The sequence below is a fragment of the Microcaecilia unicolor genome, chromosome 5, assembly GCF_901765095.1.
Source record: "Microcaecilia unicolor chromosome 5, aMicUni1.1, whole genome shotgun sequence".
In the NCBI taxonomy this organism is placed as follows: domain Eukaryota; kingdom Metazoa; phylum Chordata; class Amphibia; order Gymnophiona; family Siphonopidae; genus Microcaecilia; species Microcaecilia unicolor.
The window spans coordinates 178,152,323-178,175,053 of record NC_044035.1 but is presented as its reverse complement, the minus strand read 5'-3'; the positions used below and the strand labels follow the sequence as shown (position 1 = coordinate 178,175,053).

Below are 22,731 nucleotides of genomic sequence, written 5' to 3'. Positions count from 1 at the left end.
TGATTATTCTATAAACCACGTCTAACTAAGCGTGGCTTATGGAATATCGCTTTTTTCAGTGCCAATTTTTTTGTGCCATATGCAGGATTCATCCCAGTATATTTTTGCTGTTAAGCTGTACAACACTGATGGTGTCTACAGAGCCTCAAAATTGTTCACCACTAGTCTTGTCCCTTAAAAGAGGCATTAATCTGGACCGACTTACTGACACTGTGCATAGTCTGTTAAGAAAATAAAATTAAACTAGGGCTGCATTTTGATAAACATTTTTAATTACAATTAATCACATAGTTAAAAGCATTTAATTTCATTTATTTATTTCCCACTGCAGCTACTTCTGACTCTGGGCAAGCCACTTAATCCTCCATGCCCCAGGTAGAAAATAAGTACCTGTATATAATAAGTAAACAGCTTTGATTATAATCACAGAAAAGTAATACATGTATATCAAATCCCATCCCTTTCCCTTAAGAACCGATAATATCCCTCCCTCCCACCCCCAGATCCAACATCATCTCTCTCTTTCCCTCTCTCTCCTCTTCCCCCAGGTCTATTCTCTGTTTCCTGGGGTCCATTTTTTCTCTCTCTCCCTCCGCTCCCATGAACAGCAACACAAACTTGGTGGTGAGCAGCATCGAGCTCTTCTCATAGCTGCTGGAGCTCACCGCTTCGGCCATAGCTTCCATCGATGGTCAATCCAGTTCTGTTTGTAGGTCTGCAGCTCACTCCCCTACCCCAACTTGGGATTTGGCATCTGCCCCCCCCCCCCCCCCCCCCACCATTCTGCCTTAAAGGTGGTCTTCTGGTGATCCTTGACAGATGCAGCATTGTACATGCGCGGCCTAATCCGAAGTTTTCCCTCTGGCCTATTTTGTCCTGTTCCTGCATGGGTGGGTCGTGTCAAAAGGAACACTCTGGACCAGGCCACAGGCAGCATATGTGCAATGCTGCCACTGTCGAGGATCAACAGAAGACCACCTTTAAGGTAGACTGGTAAGGGGGTGATGTTGAATCGCTGGTGGGGGGAAAAAAAAGTTGGATCGTGCTGAGGACAGGGGTTGGAAGTGAAATAGAGCAGAAGAGATGTTTGGAGGAGACAGGAGATGTTGCAACATGGTTAATTTTTAAAATCGTGATTAATAATTAATCACAGATTTAACTATAATTAAATTGCAGCCCTAAATTAAGCTACTGTAATAATTTGAAGGCCATGCCTAAAAATGAACAAAATCCCTCTCCAGCATAATGAATTTAATTCTGCTTCACTAACTACATGGAACTTGTATTCACATGTCATACCTCCTCAGGAAACTGCATGTGGACACTTAGCAATATGTCTGCAGAGAAAGGGATGCTTGATGCCATTCATTTAAATGTGTCTCTATCAGCCAGATCATGACAGGGTAAGGGAGGTATTTCAGATACTCCACCTAATACCTATTTCTGATTGGACAGTACCTGGGCAGCTTTCCTCTCTTCCTCAAAGCTCTGCATATCCACTCTGAGGCCTCGCTCTTCTGCGATGAGTCCAGTGAGGTCCACAGGAAAGCCATAAGTATCATATAGTAGCCAAGCTGTGTCGCCTGAAGGCGGAAGAGGAATAATTTATCCTCAAAATCCATGCCAACAACATCCAGATTAGTCAGTGCCCCCTGCTATTCCAGTAGGGTCTAAAGTCAAAAATGAAGGACAGTACTTTAACAGATGCAAACTATCAGAACAGAACGCACACACCTGGAATTGTTTTACAGTCACCCAAACTCTGAATCTTCCTGTCCAGGATGCGGCGTCCTCTGCTAAGTGTTTTCAGGAACTGTGTTTCCTCTTCATTGATGATGTCTTTTACCATATCTGGGTCCTTCTTCAGCTCAGGGAATGCGTCACCCTGGAAAGGCAGGAGCAAATGTCATCAGGAAAGTTTAAACACTGAATCTGCAATGTGTGCATTTCTGTAACAAACCAAGCCACAGACATGGCTGACTATTTTTTTTTCTACTTATGCAGGGGACAGAAGAGAGGATTTCACTATTAATGTCTGTCACAAAATGCCTAGCCACCCACCTGGGCTACCCCTGCGGCCACTTAGAGGGTCTATCCCCAGCACAGCATAGGTCTGCCTGCACCTGCCACTTGTGCTCTACACTAGCACCCTCTTCCCATCAACTTCACGCAGATTTCAAGGATTTTTTGATAAAGGTCTTTTTAAAAACCATACTTCCTCATCTACTTGTATCAACGTTTATTGAACATTTGATGTTTTACATATTTTATATAAAGACTCCTGAAGCAGGCTTATTGCCGAAACATGGTGCTGTGTCAAGTCTTCACCAATAAACTGTCTACCATCATTTGAAGTCTCCTTGTTTGTTCCTGGTTAGCCTGGTCTATTTCCCCACTCCTTTTGTTTTTCTTTTAACTAAAGAGGGAGCAATCATTTCTCGGTAACAGCACTAAACGTAAACATGCACCATCTGCTGGTCAAACTAGAGAAATACACTTCAAGAAATATTACAGTTTTATAGGCTTAAAACCCCACTGTTTTGTCACAATGCCACACTATTTTTTATGAAAATCTCAAAATCTGAACTTTAAGCCATCTGTCTCCAAATCAGGGCACTATGACAGAGATACAAGAACAGCTCTCTTACCTGAGCAATAAGAGAACATTTACTTACTGACTGCTCATTTTCATTCTCATTACTTTTCACAAGTACAGAAAGACTGAGTCAGACAGATCTAGCTCAAGAATCCTCTCCTACTACTTCAAACTTTACTAGTGGGGTGTCCGTCAGTAATGGTCTCTCTCAATCTAGCTTCTGATTTTAAGTTTCTAGACTGCCCTTTCACACAAAGGAGTACCCAGGGTGCTTTACAAATAATTTGAACATACAAAGCAAAACACAATTACTTTCTATAGTCAGTTTCAAGCAGAGATGGCTCTTCTGTACTTTCAGCAACATGAGGAAGACACAGTGTGATCAAATAACCCATGTTTCAAACTCTGCTCACACTTTCATCGAAAACCGGGGAAGAAAAGATTAAGAGCGGAAGAAGAAAGTACAAGTTAACCCACATACCAGTGACTGAACTACCACATCCACCAGGGTAGCAAAGAAACCTTTGGAGGCATTTAGCTTTTCATGAGCATATCGGACTGCTCGTCGGAGAATCCTCCTTAGAACATAGCTTAAGAAAGAAAAAGATTAGCGTTAGGGAAATGGGAATAACAGACAGTACCTGAGATCAGGATTGAGATGAACTGTCTAAGGTTTTGTTGGATTTCAGTAAGGGAACAGCAAAGGGTGCTGTGTAGAAACCTTAACCCACCTGACAGCACTTCTTTTAATACAGCTCATGTGCTACAACTCCTTATCCTAAGTGGAACAACAGTCCATCTTATTTTAGATGTTTGCTTGTATCTCTTGTGCTCCTCTCCCCGTTACAGACATCTGTATTAGGTATTCCACATTTGCCCTTACCCTCTGCCAGTGTTGTCAGGTCTCCCTCCATCAGCAAGTGCTATAGTAATGGTTCGGGCATGGTCAGCCAGTACTCTATAAGCCATGTCTATGCCATCTGCATCCTCAGCACCCACCTTACCTAGGTAAGGTCTGGCACCAGTACCCTATAGTGACAGAAAAACATATTACTATCTGCAAGTGGAAATTCTTCATTCTCTTCTAGTCTTGTCTCCCAGGAGACATTCATCACTTCTCTAAGTTAAATAGGTAAACCAGACTGGCAATAACACAAAGAGCATGCTCTCTGATCAGTACCAGTTCTGGTCTGCCTCAATTCAGTCTATATAAAAAATATCCAAGTAAAATCTCAGGAAGCTTTACAAAACCAAGTGGGGGGGGGGGGGGGGGGGGGAGGTGTCAAGGTTTTAAAATATTTCATCAACTTTTCAAAACATACTTACATTTACTACAAAGGTTAATTAGAAAAACAAATGAAAGTTTACTTGTGTGTCAGTAAAATGATCTGGCACTGATGTGCAAAATTCCACATTCATTCACAATACAGAACGCATTTCACCCCAAAATTAATGTGTAGCTACAAATGGCTGTTTTCAATCTACAAACATCTCTTTCCAATGTACAGAGCAGACACTGCCACACTGCCTCAGCACTGATAGGAAGAGAAATTGCTTGTGATTACTGTATTTTGGAAAAGGCACATCCGTTCACCATTAGGCAGGGGTGGAAAACCTCGGTCCTCGAGGGCTGCAACCTAGTCGCGTTTTTAGGATTTCTGCAATGAATATTCAAGAGATCTATTTGCATATAATGGAGGCAGTACATGCAAACAGACTTTATGCATATTCATTGGGAAATTCTGAAAAGCCGACTAGGTTGCAGCCCTCGAAGACTGAGGTTGCCCACCCCTGTCCTAATGTTACTGATAAACACTAACATTATGGAGGAAATTCAATAAATGACACCCAAAGTTAGGTGCCAGGATGATCCATGCCAAGATAATATTCTGTAAAGAGTGCTCTGCATGGAAAGACTTTTACAGAACATTAGCTTAGCGCACATTTTGTGCCTAACCTGGGTATGAGCATTTACACCTGGTTTAAATGCTCGTTCTCAACTGAAGGCCTATAGGCACACAAACGCAGGTATTCTAACATATTACCTCTAATTTCAGGGAACATTTTGACACACCCAATGGGAGTTACACATTATAAAATTTAGGCATACACGTTGGAGAATAGGATGCAGGGCTAATCTGTGTGAAACTCTTTAATTACTGCCCGCTAAGTGATTAACACCAATAATTAATCATAAACTACTTCTTGACAGATTAGGTGAGATTGGTCTTTCAGGGACAATTATGAAATGGTTTATATCTTTTCTTACCGAACGTTCATTTAAAGTAGTTCAGCAGCAATCGTCCTCTACAGTATACAATCTTCCATGTGGGGTTCCACAGGGATCGGTCCTGTCCCCATTACTGTTTAATCTATATGTCAGTCCCTTGGCACTTCTCATTCAAACAATGGGTATTAGTTTTTATTCTTATGCGGACGATTTCCTTCTTATACATTATGTTAAACCATCTAATATGGATCTTACACCACTACAAATTTGTCTGGATAAAGTGGCAGACTGGCTCACAACATATCAATTAGTATTAAATCCAGATAAGACTATAACATCTTGGATAGTAGGACAGGGCACATGTCCAGCAGTGGTACCTATGCTATTTGGCAAGAACATCCCTACAGTGAAATCTTTTAGATACCTTGGGGTTATAATTGATTCTGCTCTGACTTTTGAGGAACAAATATCTGACCTAGTGAAAAAATCTTTTTTCCATCTTAGGAGACTTCGGTCAGTTAGGAATTCAATTAGTAAGGATTCCCTTAAAACGTTGACATCTGCTTATATTACCTCACGCTTAGACTATTGTAATATCATATATTCAGGGATCACTCAAGCTAGCTTGAAGCGACTACAAAGAATACAGAATACTGCAGCACGTATGATTTGTAGGGCCCGGAGGGATGACAGAGTAACACCTTTACTACATCAACTGCATTGGCTTCCGGTTGAAGCAAGAGTTAAGTTTAAAGCCTTAGTTTTGACCCATAAGGTTTTTTATACACTAAATCCTAACTATTCCTTACACTGCCACACGAACCCTTAGATCCATGACAGACAACAGGTTAGTGATTCCTCCTCTCGCTAGGGCTAGATGGGAATCTACACGGAATTCGGCTTTTTTCTATTTGTCTCCCTCTCTTTGGAATGGCCTTCCAAAAGAGATCAGACTTGAGAAATCTTACTTTCATTTTCGGAAACTTTTGAAAACCTTCTACTTTATCGAGTATGTAGAACAGAATTTAGAATAATGGAAGAAAGGTTATAAATGGGCATCTGTAATATATATTAAATCAAAACTGTATTATTTGTCTGTGTAGATTATATTATGTATTTAATTTTATATTTGCGGTGTTCTCCTGTATACTAATCATGAGTTATACTGTTTTTCATCTTATGTAGCTAGTTTGTGGGTTTGCTGTGCTTTCCTGTAATGATTGGAGTTCTAATGTTTGTCCAATTTGTATTTATTGTATTGCTTCTTTTTATAAATTGTAAACCGTTCTGTCTTGCAGTAGCAATAAGATACAGTATATAAATTGACGTAAATAAATAAATAAATAAAATAAATAAATAACTTATTGCCTAATTAGCTAATTAGTTTGCAAGCAGATCTGTGACCCACAGCCAAAATTGCATGTCCAACTTTGGGCAACCTATACAGAATCCAGGGGAATACGGTATTTCTATTAATTTCTCAGTTAAACAGCTCTGAAAACTTTTACAAATGGAAACTCTGAAAGAAGGCGCCCTAGTGAGGGCTGGATAGGAAGGTGTAGGAAACAAAAGCTTCTCAATATCCTGGGCAAATCACAAACGTTGCTTATAACAGATGTTCTCAGAAGGCAGCAAAACAAACGTTTCACATGACCACAATCACAACCAATGACTATTCCAGAGCTTTCTGGAAAAGACCTTTCTTGATATGCAAGATCCTGTGATGTCCTTCAGCTCCCCTCAGTTCTAATGAAGCACTGGCTGAGGCAAAACAACTCCAAAAAGGATGATAGAGTTTGTGTCACTGGTGAAATGTTATCTTTAGAGAACAACTATTATTGCTACTTCTGAACACATGTAGGTTCCTCGAGTCACATAATTGGTATTCCCTAGCAAAGGCTGTCTTCAATAAAGCAAGAAATAGAAAAAAAACAACCCCAAAACAAGAATAATAGGTTAGGAACATTTTTGTAGAACAAAAATCTCTTTTATGGTTTGAAATCTCTTCAATTTACAATATAAAAATCTACCTCAATCAAATATAAGGGGCCCTGGATAAGATTGTGTTGGGTTCTACCCTGCCAAGAAGTTACAGCATACAGACAGTTCACATCTATTAAACTTCCAAGGATATACCTAAACAAAAATAGGATATGACCATGTGGCTTGAACTCCAAGTTGCTGCCTTATAAACCTCTATAAAGGAGGTAGACCTTAAACAGACAAACATCACCACAATCGCCCTAACATGCCCTGGTTGTTCTGTCCCGACGGATGGTAGCACAGCCCTACCAGGCGCGTGGGATTCCTTAGGAAAAGAAGGAATTGGTGGTTACTGAGGAAGGACAGACTGGATGGGCCATTTGGCCCCTATCTGCCATCATGTTTCTAAAATCAAGCTGCCTGTGTACAAAAAAGCTTAGAGGATATTCTTTGGACATTTCCCTGCTTAAGGTATTATCCAAAAAAATAAGGGGTCCTTTCTCTTTTAAGAAGATGTGGTCTATGGAAGAAATTCAGAAAAACAATTGACTGGTTAAGGTGAAAATCCAACAGCAATTTAGGGAGGCGCTTGGAAGGTGATTAAATCTATTATTAGGTGGATAGGTTACTAGAGCCTGGTGTTCCCTGACAGTGGGCTGAAGTGGCCACCAACAAAACTACAAGTTTCTAGGTCAGGTAATGAGTTGGATAAGAGCCACATTGATGTCCCATGATATTGTGCAGCAAGCCTCATATAAATTTAATTAAAGGCTACAGAAATGGGGTTCTTAGCACATGCTGGCGATATATACTAGTTGCATAGATGTAATCCCTAATAGCATTAGTTGAAAGACTAATTGAGAATACTAAGGTAATTTTTGTGTGGAGACAGGAGAAGGAATCTTGGGCCTTGTCCTCACATCACATATCAAGCATCCATTCAAAACTTAGTAGAACATCACAACAAGAATACAAAATGGATCACATAACTCAGGCTAACATAGCAGCAGCAGAGTTAAGGTGAAATTAGGCCTTACCTGCTAATTTTCTTTCCTCTAGACCCTCCAGACCGGTCAAGACGCTTGGGTTATGCTCGCCTACCAGCAGAGGGAGACTGAGAACACAAAACTTGAAACTATGTACTTATAACCTGTGCCTAGCCATCTATAGCCAGTATACACTTAGCAAAGCAGAGAATAAAAACACAACTCTGAAACTAGAAACCCCTGTACCTGGAAAACCCAAGGACAAGTACCAACAGTGTGCTGAAAACAGACGAGACGTCACAGCGTCCCGCTCTGTAATGTCTTAGAGTCAAAGAATTCTCTCTGACCACACAAAACCTTAAAGGAATAGTCCTAGCAGAACACGGCTCAAAATACTGCTATCCATATACACGGCTCAAAATACTGCTATACAAAGACACGGCTGAGGAATACTCCTGCGAAAAGAACGGACGGCTGAATCCTTCTGCGAAAAGAACGGGCGGGCTCTTGACCGGTCTGGAGGGTCTAGAGGAAAGAAAATTAGCAGGTAAGGCCTAATTTCACCTTCCTCATCAACCCTCCAGACCGGTCAAGACGCTTGGGACGTACCAAAGCAGTATCCCAACTAAGGGCGGGACCCTCGTAAAGCAGAAGACAACACAGCCGCTCCAAACCGAGCATCTTCTTTCGCCTGAACATCAAGTCTGTAATGCTTCACAAAGGAATGAATAGAGGACCATGCCGCAGCCCTGCAAATCTCTTGCGGCGGAATAAAACTACTTTCCGCCCATGAAGCTGCTACTCCCCGCGTAGAATGTGCCTTAAGTAAAGAGGGCACCGGCCGACGCTTCAACAAATAAGCCGAAGCAATAGTCTCCTTCAACCATCTAGCCAGAGTGGCCTTGGAGGCAGCTTCTCCTCTCTTGGGACCTCCAAACAAAACAAACAACCTGTCCGAGGATCTAAAATCTTGTGTTCTGCTCAAATAGGACCGCAACACGCGCCGCACATCCAACTTAGCTAAACGACGCTGCGCGGAATCCCCGGCACGATCACCCAACACTGGCAACGAAATCACCTGATTGACATGAAAAGAAGACACCACCTTAGGAACAAAGGAAGGAACCGTGCGTAAAGTCACCTTTTCTTTGGCAAAAGACAGGAAAGGCGCTCTGCAAGACAAAGCCTGAAGTTCCGAAATCCTACGTGCCGAAGAAACAGCCACCAAAAAGACTGTCTTTAAAGTAAGATCCTTACACGTAATGGAAGGCAAAGGTTCAAACGGGGGCGCCACCAGAGCCTCCAAGACCAAATTTAAATCCCAAGGCGGAACCACCGGGCGGCAAGGCGGCCGGAGCAACTTCACTGCCTTCAAGAACCGCCCCACGTCCGGAGAAGCCGCCAAGGATACTCCCCGAACCTTACCTTTAAAACAAGACAAGGCTGCAACCTGCACCTTCAGAGAGGAGAGCGAAAGCCCTCTGTCCAAACCATCCTGAAGAAAATCCAACACCTCAACCGCTGACACGCGCATAGCCCCGCTCTTGACACCAATTCTCGAAAATGCGCCACACCCGCACATATGCCAAGGAAGTAGACCTCTTACGAGACTGCAACATCGTAGCAATCACCCTGGCCGAGAAACCCTTATGTCTTAAACGGTGCCTTTCAAGAGCCAGGCCGTAAGCAAGAATGGAGAGGGGTCGGCCATCTCGATCGGCCCCTGCACCAATCTCACCCGAGGCCCCAGGGGAATCGGATCCTGCACCAGCAACTGCATCAGATCTCCGTACCACGGACGCCGGGGCCAATTGAGCGCTATCAGGACTACTAATCCCGCGTGACGACCGATCCGCTGAACCACTCGGCCTACCAGCGGCCACGGCGGGAACACGTAGAGCAACTGCTGAGTCGGCCACGGAAGGACCAACGCGTCGATGCCCTCGGCTCGAGGATCTCTTCGACGACTGAAAAACCGAGAGACCTGCGCATTGGCGGACGACGCCATGAGATCCAACACCGGCCGATCCCACTGAACCACTATCCGCTCGAACACGGAGGGGTGGAGAGCCCACTCTCCGGGATCCAACGTGTGCCTGCTTAGATAATCCGCGCTCACGTTGTCCACCCCTGCCACGTGTCCCGCCGAGAGACTCTGCAGATGTGCCTCTGCCCACACCAGCAACTCTGCCGCCTCTAGTGCTAACCCTGGACTCTTCGTTCCTCCCTGTCGATTCACATATGCCACGGCTGTGGCATTGTCGGACAGAACCCTGACAGCCTTGCCGACTAACAGACAGTGAAATGACCGAAGAGCCAACCGAATTGCACGCGTCTCCAGACGATTGATGGACCAACACGCCTCCTCCACTGTCCAACGTCCCTGGGCCACCTGTCCCAGACAATGCGCCCCCCAGCCTGACAGACTCGCATCCGTGGTCATCACCACCCACTGAGGAGCGGCCAACGGCATGCCCTTCACTAGGTTCGGAGAATGGAGCCACCAGCTGAGACTGCGACAAACAACCTCCGACAGAGCGAGCCTCTCCTCCAGATCCTGAAGCTGAGGGGACCAACGAGACAACAAAGCACCCTGCAGCTGCCTCATATGCGCTCTGGCCCAAGGAACTACCTCTATCGATGCGGCCATCAGACCCAACACTTGAAGATACTCCCGCACCGACGGCGCCCTCTGGACTCAGAAAAGACGGATCTGAGCCTGCAGCTTGGACATGCGAGAGGGAGTCAAGAACACCCGGCCTCTCTTCGTGTCGAACCGGACTCCCAGATACTCGAGAGACTGCGACGGCACTAGGTGACTCTTGGCCAGATTGACAACCCAGCCCAGAGATTGCAAAAAGGACACCACCCGACCGGTGACCTCCTCGCTCTCCGCCTTTGATTTGGCCCGAATCAACCAGTCGTCTAGGTACAGGTGCACCAAAATGCCCTGCAAGCGAAGAGCTGCTGCCACCACGACCATCACCTTGGAGAAGGTGCGAGGAGCGGTGGCCTGTCCAAAGGGAAGCGCGCAAAACTGAAAATGTCTCCCTAGCACCACAAAGCGAAGAAAACGCTGATGCGCCTCCAGGATGGGAATGTGCAAGTAAGCTTCCGTCAGATCTAGAGAAGTCAGAAATTCCCCTTCCTGAACCGCTACAATGACTGAGCGTAACGTCTCCATCCGAAAGGAAGGAACCTTTAGGGCTGCATTGACCTTCTTGAGATCCAAAATGGGACGAAAAGCGTCCTCTTTTTTGGGTACCACGAAGTATATGGAATAACATCCCTTTCCTCTCTCCGCTGGAGGAACAGGGACTACAGCCCCTAAAGCTATCAGAAGTGACAGAGTAACGCGGACCGCTCTCGCCTTGAATGACAGGGAGACATTAGGAAGAAGTCGGACAGAGGCCTGTCGAATTCCAGCGCGTACCCGTCTCGGATTATCTGCAGGACCCACTGGTCTGACGTGATCTGGACCCACCTCTGGTAAAACAAGCGTAAGCGAGCCCCCACGTGAACCAGAGACTGGGCCTCCAAACCATCATTGAGAAGGACGGGACGCACCGGACGCTCCCAAAGAGGAACCTCGCCCTCCACGACGGCCACCGCGAAAGGACTGAGTTCTCTGAAAGAAACGACCCCTAGTCCCACCAGAATACCTACCCGGCCGATACCGCTTTGCTTCCTGAAAACGACCGCGACCCGCGGATCCTCTAGAAGCCTTAGGGCGAAGTTCCGGAAGCCGAGGAACCTTAGCATCAGTAAGACCTCTTACCAACTTATCCAATTCTTCACCAAACAGCAAAGAGCCTTTAAACGGGAGCGAACACAGCTTGGCCTTGGACGCAGCATCCGCCATCCAGCCTCGCAACCACAGGGCCCGACGAGCTGCCACCGCTAGAGACATGTTCTTCGCCGAGGCCCGCAACAAATCATACAGTGCATCCGCCAAAAAGGAGGAGCCCAACTCCAACTTAGCCAGATCTTGAGTCAAAGAGCCTCTGTCCCCTGGCGGGCTATCTAAGAGCCGTTCCGCCCAGCGGAAACAAGCCCGCGCCACCAGACCTCCACAGACCGACGCCTGTAACGCCAGGGCCGACAAATCAAAACTGCGCTTCAGGAAAGTTTCCAATTTTCTGTCCTGAGGGTCTCGCAACGCAGCCCCCCCGTCCACCGGAATCGCCGTGGCCTTAGTCACTGCCGTAACCACGGCATCCACGGTCGGAGGCTTGAGCGAATCTCTATCTTCCTGCGGCAGGGGATAAAGCTTAGTCATGGCCCGAGCCACCTTACACGGCGCCTCCGGCGCCTGCCACTCCTGAGTAATCATTTCCCTCAGATCCGCATTCATAGGGAAAGAACAAGACACCCGTCTGATCCCCTTAACCAACGGATCCTGCTTTCCGGCCTCTAACGGAGCTGCCGCCGGATCAAATTTGAGGGTCGCAGCCACCTGATCAATGAGATCCGACAATTCATCTCGCTGAAAAATGCGCACCACCGAGGGATCCTCCCCAGGCAGCGCAAGCTCCTTATCATATCCAGCCAACGACCCCTCCTCCTCTTCTAGGAGGCTAAAGTCACCCTCCGAATCCGGAGGGGAAAAACCCTCAAAATCCTCAGACCACTCTACACGTGGTCTCTTCGCGCCAGCCCCCCCCGTTCCAAGGCTAAGGGGCTCCGCTCGGGACGGCCCTGCCTGCCAAGCCTGATATAAACTCCAAATGAAATCCGGGGGAAAACCGATCCTACCTGAGGCATCACCCCCCGAAAGCGCTGGAAATTGGCTGCCCGGCAGTCCTCCGACTCTCTCAGGCCCGTGTAGCGCCGAATCCAAAATGGTGGCGGTTCCCGCCAAAATCGGAACCGCCGCAGGGCCGCTATTCAAAGGCGCCGTAACCTCCGAGACGCTAGCCGCGGGAACCTCCGCCGCCAACACCGGCGGGACGGAGGATTGAGGCTTCGGCTCCCCACAAAACCGGCAAACGCTCCCCACCGCGTCGACGCCCCGACGCGCACATGACCGGCACCTCAGCGGTTTCCCCGACATTATTGCAAGCCCAGCTGACCGCCAAACAAGTGCCCCGATTGTAAAAACCAAGAAACTCACCCGAGCAGGAAAAGTCAGCGCCTTCCTCACAGCTGAACAGCTCCGAAGCTCCGGAGTGCAGCTCCAATAGCTCTCACCAGCTTGGGCCTGACTTTTTTTTTTTTTTTTCAATCAAACTTTACTGCAGCCTTTAATTTGAGCCTTGCTGCTGCTAACACCATTCGGCACTCAAGGCTGCAGTATACAAACTGCAGCCGAGGCACAAAGCTGCCCAAACGGAGAGCCAGACCGGGGGAGGGACCCGGCCACCCGGGTGTGACACCCCAAAGGGGACAATGACGGGCCCCAGCGGACCCGCAACCCCTAGCACACCAAAGTCTTCCAGGCACAGGGATCCACCAGAAATAGCACAGAAACTCTGAAAATTAACTCAAAAACCTATCCAGATCGGGCAAGCTGCACAGGCTGCCTGTCTACCCTCTGCTGAGACTGAGAAAATACTGGCTATAGATGGCTAGGCACAGGTTATAAGTACATAGTTTCAAGTTTTGTGTTCTCAGTCTCCCTCTGCTGGTAGGCGAGCATAACCCAAGCGTCTTGACCGGTCTGGAGGGTTGATGAGGAAATACGCAATTCTTCTTTCCCCATACGAAAATTCTCTCTCCCCCCCACTTTTTTCCCCTAAGACAACTGTCAAGGAAGTGACCAAATCCTCCAGTTGCTCTTAACTTCAGTGGGGATCTGTGGGGTATATGTGGCCCCAGTATTCCCATATGCAGCACAGAAACAAAACATCCAGCCAAGATGGATTTCTCTCTGTGTGGATTCACTGCTGCAGCCTATGAGGCAAAGGTAAACAGATTGTTTATGGAGTCCATGCAAACAGCAATGGGTCAAACATATGGCTGGTCAGATATGGAAGACACACACTCCCTCTCTTTTACAGAAATTTGTTTAAAACTCTCTTCCATCATGTCAAAGGCTCAGTCCAGACTAATGGGTTATGCCCATCCATCAGCAGGTGAAGATAAAGAACACTAATGAGCTGTGTCTTATAAGGAACTGTACAGTATAGCTCAGAGAAAAGCCAGAATTCTCTATCTCCAGCAGGCAGATAGACATTCCCTATACAGCACTAACTTCTAATCTGTAGTTTCCTGTCCTGTTGTCAGGCTCAGTTGAGTTGGGGTTGAGATTGTGCTGTGCCTCAGGTGTAAACCTAGTGGTCCTAGGTCCCTCTCTGGTCCTAGGTCCCTCTCTGCTCCCCATTACCACTTTCTGTGCCTCGGATCTTCCCTGGATTAATTTTTTCCTGCCTCTGAAGAAAAAAAAACCCCACTGATCCCTGGCATTTCTTTTTGAGAATTAGCATCGGTTAAAGGAAGCTTTTGGGGATAGCAGTGCCTTTGAAGTAAGTGGACTGGCAGAGACTCTGTGTAAACTGTGAGTACCTTTTCCTAACATGGCCAAACTTTTAAAAGACTGCTCCCATTATGGCAGTTGGCTGTTGCTTTTGGTTTTGTGTACTATTTGCATTAAACTGCCAGACTTGCAAGTTCCACCACCTTTGGGTACTTCTGTCGCATCTCCTTCAGTGCAGGATGCTTTTTCTGCTGATGCAGGTTTGGCGGGCTCAACTGTGGCTTCTGCAAATTGCGATACAGTCACGGCCAACTTGGGTTCTGAGTCGCCGCTCATTCAGGCAGTTCAGGAACCTGTTCCTGTGGTTCAAGAGGTAGCCTGATGTCGTTTTCTCCTGAATTTGTCCTCCTTCTGCATCAGGTTTTTTTGTTAAAAAGTCGGCCTATGTGCGGGTTGTAAATGTTTTAAATAAATCAATGTCAATCACTCCTTCCTCTCAGCCTCTGTATGAGGAAAATCTGTCTAAAAAAAGAAAATTTTGTGTGCTTAAGGAATTGGAGGAGATTTTGCCTTCTCCTCATTCCTCATGGTTCTAAGGAAAGACTGTCCATAGCTTCAAAGAATTCACTTATTAATGATTTGCCTAAGCTACATATGCCTGGTGCAGAGGGAGGAGATGATCCTACAGTGGCTAGATTATTTCTAAAAGGGAAGCTCCCCTTATTAATCTCAAAAACAATGGATGTTTAAACATTACTTCTCTAGCTCAGGCTGTGTCCTCAGCTCCATCTATAATGTCTGGTACTAAAAGTCCCTCTAAATCTTCATATTCATGAGGCTATGCAGGAGCTCAAAGTAACTCAATGGGATACTCCTGATGCTAGTCTTAGTGGCAAGAGCTATGGCTAAGCTTTACCCTCTTTTGCCAGCTGACCTAGATCAATTCGCCTTGCCAAAAGTGGATGTCCTTATTACAGCAGTCACTAAACAGACCACTATTCCTGTGGAGGGTGGAACTGCTCTTAAAGATGTTTATGATTGCTTTCCAAGTAGCAGCTTTAAACTCTCAGGCTGTAGTTTGTAGCTCATTTGTTGCTAGAGCATATTTATCTTGGGCTCAGCAATTGTTTACCTTGGACTCTCCCTCCAGACTTTTTACCTTCTTTAGATGCAGGGATGTCTTACTTTGCAGATGCTTTATATGACATACTTAAGAGGGTCGGCAAAATGTATGTCCCTGACAGTTTCTGTAAGGTGGCTTTGGTTGAGAATTTGGCAGTTGATTTAGTGTCCAAATCTCATCTGACTAGATTGCCTTTCAGGGGCAAACTTCTCTTTGGTGCTGATTTGGGAAAGAAGGATTTAGTGGACACTAAAGTCCAATGACTTCCCAAAGACAAACTAGACCTCAATCCTGAGCAGCTAAACCTGTTTCAGAGAAGCCAGATTTTACAGGGTTTTTTTTTATATCAACAGACGGGGAGGGGAAATCAAGAGCCTCTCTCACCAGAGAAGCATACCTTTTCTTTCAGTGGGTGGAGATGAACATACCCATGCTCTCAGCGACCTATATAGCAGGTGCTCTGAATACTCAGCAGAGTATCTTTGGATCCAAGGGAATGACAGCTCTTGGAAGCAGCATTCTGCCTCATTATGTTTCACTGGGGTGTTCCGATTCTGGATTCTATGGCACCCTGACTCACCATGCAAATCCACAGCTTCTACAGTTGACAGAAGGAAATGAGAATCACTAGGCATAGATGTGTTGGTACAACCTTGGCCAATGACGATGATTCTCTACGTCTTTCCCCTCATGGTCCATGAAAGGCAGGATGCTACACCACCTTGCTCTTCATCAGGTCCTGATCATTCTCGTGCCACCGGACTAGACAAGACATCCTTGGTATGCGGACCTCGTACAACTTCAGGACGCGCTTCCAAAATCTCTTCCTCAGCATATGGTTCTCATAGAAGGTCCTTCCCACTTTGGTCTTACGGCCTGGCTATTGAGAAGATGTGACTAAAGAAGCAAGGCTACTCAGAAGTTATTATGACTTTGCTTCAGGCTCGTAAGCGGTCCACTTCTGATTCTTATGCTAGAACCTTAGAAAGCTGGTCTAAAGATAGGAAAATCTCTCCTTTGCGAGCTTCTTTGCCTCAGATTTTAGCAATCCTTCAGAATGGTTTCAAAAAAAGGGCTAGCTCTTAATTCCCTCAAAGTTCAAATCACAGCCTTGGCATGTTATAGAGGCACTATTCGGGTGGCTTCTATTGAAGCACATCCAGATATAGTCCATTTTCTGAAGGGAGTTAATCATTAATGTCCTCCACTTTAGAAAGTCTGTCCAGAATGGAATCTTACTCTGGTTCTCAAAGTTCTTCAGAAGGCCCAGTTTGAACCTCTTCAGAAGGCCTCCATCAAAGATCTGACTTTAAAATCATTTTTTCTTGATCTATCTTCTGTGAGATGAGTTTCTGAGCTTCAGGCTCTCTCTTGCAGGTATCCCTTTCTCTGTTTTATGGAGACGCAAGTTTCTATTCAGATGGTTCTTTTTTGCTGAAGGTTGTTTCCTCCTTTCATCTAAATCTGACTGTTTTCCTCCCTTCTTTTTCCAGAGATGATTATAGCTCAGACTGCTCTTCTTTCCATCTATTGAAGATTAAGAAAAGTTCTCATGTCTTACCTTGCTTTTACCAATGATTTTAGACACTCTGATCATCCTTTTACTTTCTTTTCAGGCCCACACAAAGGTGTGTCTGCCTCAATGGCAACTGTGACTCGATGATTGAAAGAGGCTGTTTCTTTGGCTTATTTGCTGTCAGGCAAAGCTTCTCCTTTGGAGATTAAAGCTCATTCCACAAGAGCTTTGTCTATTTCTTTTGCAGAATCACGTGCTCTCTCGTTGGAAGAAATGTGTAGATCTACTACGTGGTTGTCTTCTCATGTTTTTGTCAAGCATTATCATTTACACGTGGAAGCCAGATCAGATGCTTCTTTTGGAGCTAAAGTACTTTCTGTGGGGTCATCACATTTCCTCCCTACTTAAGGATTGCTTTTTTCATCCCATTAGCCTGGACTGATGGGAAAAATTAGTTCTTACCTGATAATTTTCTTTTAGTCCCAAAGGATCAGTCCAGAACCCACCCTTCAGCACATTTTGTACGTACAAAGCTGATATATATATATTTTTTTTTATTTTTACTTTGAATTTTTATTGAAATAACATCTCAAACATAACAACGAGCCATTGGCTCCAGCACATGACAATGCAACAATTTAATTTTTATTTTAACATTATGCGTATAACCCTTTTATCCCCCCTATTCCCCCCACCCTTCCCCCTTCCCCTCCCCCACCCCCCACTAACCCCTCAACAACTGATTCCTCCAACAGCCCAAACCCCCCTAAACCCCTCAATATCTGTTAGATGAATCCATTCAGGTGCCTCTGAATTATATCTCCCCTTACGCTTATCAGTCAATTTTTCCAACTCTATAATAGTTCTAAATTTCTCAGTTGGCCCAGCGGACTTTTTCCAATGCATTGCAATAGTGGTTTTTGCGGCGGCTAACCCCATTCTCTTGAATCTCTGTTGCCATCTTTTTCCCCTCTGGTTCCCCCACCCCAGGAGGCACCATTTAGGATCACATGGAAAAGTACCTTCTAGAGCTTTAGACAACCTATCCATTATGCTGATATATATTTTTTTTTATTCTAAGGCACATCTTTTCCTCTTTCAATTCAATTCTTGTTTAGGTTACTTTAGAAAATGTTTCCCAAACCTGGTCCTGGAGGCACCCCATCCAGTCAGGTTTTCAGGCCATCCATAATGAATATTCATGAGACAGATCTGCATGCAGTGGAGGCAGGGTTTGCAAATCTCTCTCATGAATATTCACTGTGGATGTCCTAAAAACCTGACTGGCTGGGGTGCCTCCAGGACCAGGTTTGGGAACCACTATAGAGAGACTGAAGTTTTCTGGCTATGTCACTCTTTCCACTGCTTAGCTATCAAATAATTGCTGAGCTATACTGTACAGTTCATTAGTGTTCTCTATCTACACTTGCTAGCAGATAGACTGATCCTTTGGGACTAAGGGGTCCTTTTACTAAGGTGCGCCTGTAAAAAAGGCCTTTTTAACATTTTTGCCAAAAAATGGACGTGCGTCAAAATCAAAACTGATGCGCATCCATTTTGGGTCTGCAACCTTACTGCTAGCCATTGACCTAGAGGTAAAGATTCATGCGGTAACCAAGCGGTAATGACCTACGTGCCTCAAATGCCACTTGCAGCGTGACTGAAAATAAAAATTATTTTTCAGACTTGCACCAAAAATGAAATTATCAAAAGAGCCACGCAGTAGCCGGGCGGTAACTCCATTTTGGCGCGCGTAGACACTTGCGCGGCTTAGTAAAAGGGACCCTAGGAAAATTATCAGGTAAGAACTAATTTTTCCTTGTCAGAGAAAATCTCTTGCTTTACTCTTGCTTGCTCACCCTCTGGACCCCTTTTTAGTGCATTACCTCTGGTCAGATTGAGCTAGAAGAACAAGATTGTTTTATGAGGCATCGCAGAAGCCACCTGCTGCACAAGATTGTAAGATCCAACAGAAATCCACCTAGGTGGAGAATTCAAAGATCCCACTTTGTGGAGCAAGAAGATCAGTGAAAGGGAACATGACCACAGCTTCCAGAAACAAGGGTACTTCAAGAAGATTTATTGAACAAGGACTCGACACAGGACCTGTGTTTCGGCCAGGAGGCCTTCATCAGGAGTCTAAAAACAATTACATATCACATACAAAATCAAAATGAGAAAAAAAAATAAGAATACGAATAAAACAGGAAACAAACTATTACACAAAAATTTAAATAATTAAACAATAAAAGCAATGTACATATAAAACATCTGGTAGTCAAAAATATATTAACAATGGGTGACAGTATTTATTTCTGTTTATGAACAGATGTTTTAAACGTACATTGCTTTTATTGTTTAAATTGTTGTGTAATAGATAGTTTGTTTACTGTTTTATTCGTATCCCTATTTTTTTTCTCATTTTGATTTTGTATGCAATATGTAATTGTTTTTAGCTTACTGATGCAGGCCAAAACACAGGTCCTATGTCGAGTTCTTGTAGAAAGCTGAAATCCAGATCCTCCAGGGCCCAAGAGACAGGCAGAGCTCCAGAGTCTCAATGCGTGGATGAGACGATGGTGCAGGGAGGAGGGCTTTAGATTTGTTAGGAACTGGGCAACATTCTGGGGAAGGGGGAGCCTATTCCGAAAGGATGGGCTCCATCTTAACCAGAGTGGGACCAGGCTGCTGGCATCGGCGTTTAAGAAGGAGATAGAGCAGCTTTTAAACTAGAAATGGGGGGAAGGCCGACAGTCGCTCAAAAGAGCATGGTTCGGGATAAGGTATCTTTCAAAGATATCACCATAACAGGGAAGATAGAGTATCCTGATAGTGAGGTTGCAAAAGAGATTGTAGTAGATCGGGTATCTTTAAATAACAATAAAAATCAGACAAAAGATTGCCAATTAATACTGTCAAGTACTAAGCATGATGTACTTAGGAACAACAAACATAGTTTGAAATGTCTATATGCGAATGCCAGGAGCCTAAGAAATAAGATGGGGGAGTTAGAATATATTGCACTAAATGAAAAATTAGATATAATAGGCATCTCTGAGACCTGGTGGAAGGAGGATAACCAGTGGGACACTGTCATACCGGGGTACAAATTATATCGTAGTGATAGGGTGAATCGGATTGGTGGAGGGGTAGCATTGTATATTAACGAGAGCCTTGAATCAAATAGATTGAAAATTCTGCAGGAAGCAAAACACTCCTTGGAATCACTGTGGATTGAAATTCCATGTGCAAAGGGGAAAAGGATAGTGATAGGAGTGTACTACCGTCCGCCTGGCCAGGACGAACAGACGGATGCGGAAATGTTAAAGGAAATCAGGGACGCAAACAAACTGGGCAACACAATAATAATGGGGGATTTCAATTACCCGCATATAGACTGGGTTAATGTAACATCTGTACACGCAAGGGACATAAGATTTCTTGATGAAATCAAGGACAGCTTCATGGAACAGCTAGTTCAGGAGCCGACAAGAGAAGGAAAAATACTAGACTTAGTCCTTAGTGGTGCTCATGATCTAGTGCAGGGGGTAACGATACGAGGGCCGCTTGATAACAGTGATCATAATATGATCGGTTTTGATATTGGCATTGAAGGAAGTGAAACTAGGAAATCAAGTACGCTAGCGTTTAACTATAGAAAAGGTGATTACGACAAAATGAGAAAAATGGTGAAAAAAAGACTGAAAGGAGCAGCTCGCAGAGTAAAAAACTTGCATCAGGCGTGGATGCTGTTTAAAAACACCATCCTGGAGGTTCAGGACAAATATATTCCACGTATTAGAAAAAAGGGAAAAAAGACTAAACGTCAGCCGGCGTGGCTAAACAGTAAGATAAAGGAAATCATTAGAGCCAAAAAACAATCCTTCAGAAAGTGGAGAAGAGAACCAACTGAAAGTAACAGGATAGATCATAAGGAATGCCAAGCCAAATGCAAAGCGGAGATAAGGAGGGCAAAAAAGGACTTTGAGAAGAAATTAGCGTTGGAAGCAAAAATACATAGTAAAAACTTTTTTAGATACATTAAAAGCAGGAAACCGGCCAAAGAGTCGGTTGGGCCGCTGGACGAAAATGGTGTTGAAGGGGCGATCAAGGAGGACAAAGCCGTAGCGGAGAAATTAAATGAATTCTTTGCTTCGGTCTTCACCGAGGAGGATTTGGGGGGGACACCGGTGCCGGAAAGAATATTTGAAGCGGGGGAGTCGGAGAAACTAAACAAATTCTCTGTAACCTTGGAGGATGTAATGGGTCAGTTCAGCAAGCTGAAGAGTAGTAAATCACCGGGACCTGATGATATTCATCCCAGAGTATTAATAGAACTAAAAAATGAACTTGCGGAGCTACTGTTAGAAATATGCAATCTGTCCCTAAAATCGAGTGTAATACCGGAAGACTGGAGGGTAGCCAATGTTACTCCGATTTTTAAGAAAGGTTCCAGAGGAAATCCGGGAAATTATAGACCGGTGAGTCTGACGTCGGTGCCGGGCAAGATGGTGGAGGCTATTATTAAGAATAAAATTGCAGAGCATATACAAAAACATGGACTGATGAGACAAAGTCAGCACGGATTTAGTGAAGGGAAGTCTTGCCTCACCAATCTAATGCATTTTTTTGAGGGGGTAAGCAAACATGTGGACAATGGGGAGCCGGTTGATATTGTATATCTGGATTTTCAGAAGGCGTTTGACAAAGTGCCGCACGAAAGACTCCTGAAGAAATTGCAGAGTCATGGAATCGGAGGTAGGGTATTATTATGGATTAAGAACTGGTTGAAAGATAGGAAGCAGAGAGTAGGATTGCGTGGCCAGTATTCTCAGTGGAGGAGGGTAGTTAGTGGGGTCCCGCAGGGGTCTGTGCTGGGTCCGTTGCTTTTTAATGTATTTATAAATGACCTAGAGATGGGAATAACTAGTGAGGTAATTAAATTCGCCGATGACACAAAATTATTCAGGGTCGTCAAGTCGCAGGAGGAATGTGAACGATTACAGGAGGACCTTGCGAGACTGGGAGAATGGGCGTGCAAGTGGCAGATGAAGTTCAATGTTGACAAGTGCAAAGTGATGCATGTGGGTAAGAGGAACCCGAATTATAGCTACGTCTTGCAAGGTTCCGCGTTAGGAGTTACGGATCAAGAAATGGATCTGGGTGTCGTCGTCGATGATACGCTGAAACCTTCTGCTCAGTGTGCTGCTGCGGCTAGGAAAGCGAATAGAATGTTGGGTGTTATTAGGAGGGGTATGGAGTCCAGGTGTGCGGATGTTATAATGCCGTTGTATCGCTCCATGGTGCGACCGCACCTGGAGTATTGTGTTCAGTACTGGTCTCCGTATCTCAAAAAGATATAGTAGAATTGGAAAAGGTACAGCGAAGGGCGACGAAAATGATAGTGGGGATGGGACGACTTTCCTATGAAGAGAGGCTGAGAAGGCTAGGGCTTTTCAGCTTGGAGAAGAGACGGCTGAGGGGAGATATGATAGAAGTGTATAAAATAATGAGTGGAATGGATCGGGTGGATGTGAAGCGACTGTTCACGCTATCCAAAAATACTAGGACTAGAGGGCATGAGTTGAAGCTACAGTGTGGTAAATTTAAAACGAATCGGAGAAAATTTTTCTTCACCCAACGTGTAATTAGACTCTGGAATTCATTGCCGGAGAACGTGGTACGGGCGGTTAGCTTGACGGAGTTTAAAAAGGGGTTAGATAGATTCCTAAAGGACAAGTCCATAGACCGCTATTAAATGGACTGGAAAAATTCCTCATTTTTAGGTATAACTTGTCTGGAATGTTTTTACGTTTGGGGAGCGTGCCAGGTGCCCTTGACCTGGATTGGCCACTGTCGGTGACAGGATGCTGGGCTAGATG

The 22,731-nt window shown here is 44.9% G+C and overlaps 1 protein-coding gene across 2 annotated transcripts in view; it reads right to left on the bottom strand.

Moving 5' to 3' along the window:
- The window catches only part of AARS1 (alanyl-tRNA synthetase 1), a 91,274-nt gene that overhangs the window by 49,109 nt on the left and 19,434 nt on the right, over positions 1-22,731 (bottom strand). For both annotated transcript variants that reach the window (XM_030203615.1, XM_030203614.1), the window contains exons 7-10: positions 3,480-3,625; positions 3,078-3,186; positions 1,735-1,885; positions 1,459-1,583 (exon numbers count right to left, since the gene is read on the bottom strand). In XM_030203615.1, the coding sequence (XP_030059475.1) occupies positions 1,459-1,583; positions 1,735-1,885; positions 3,078-3,186; positions 3,480-3,625 (531 nt within the window). The remainder of the gene's footprint in view (positions 1-1,458; positions 1,584-1,734; positions 1,886-3,077; positions 3,187-3,479; positions 3,626-22,731) is intronic.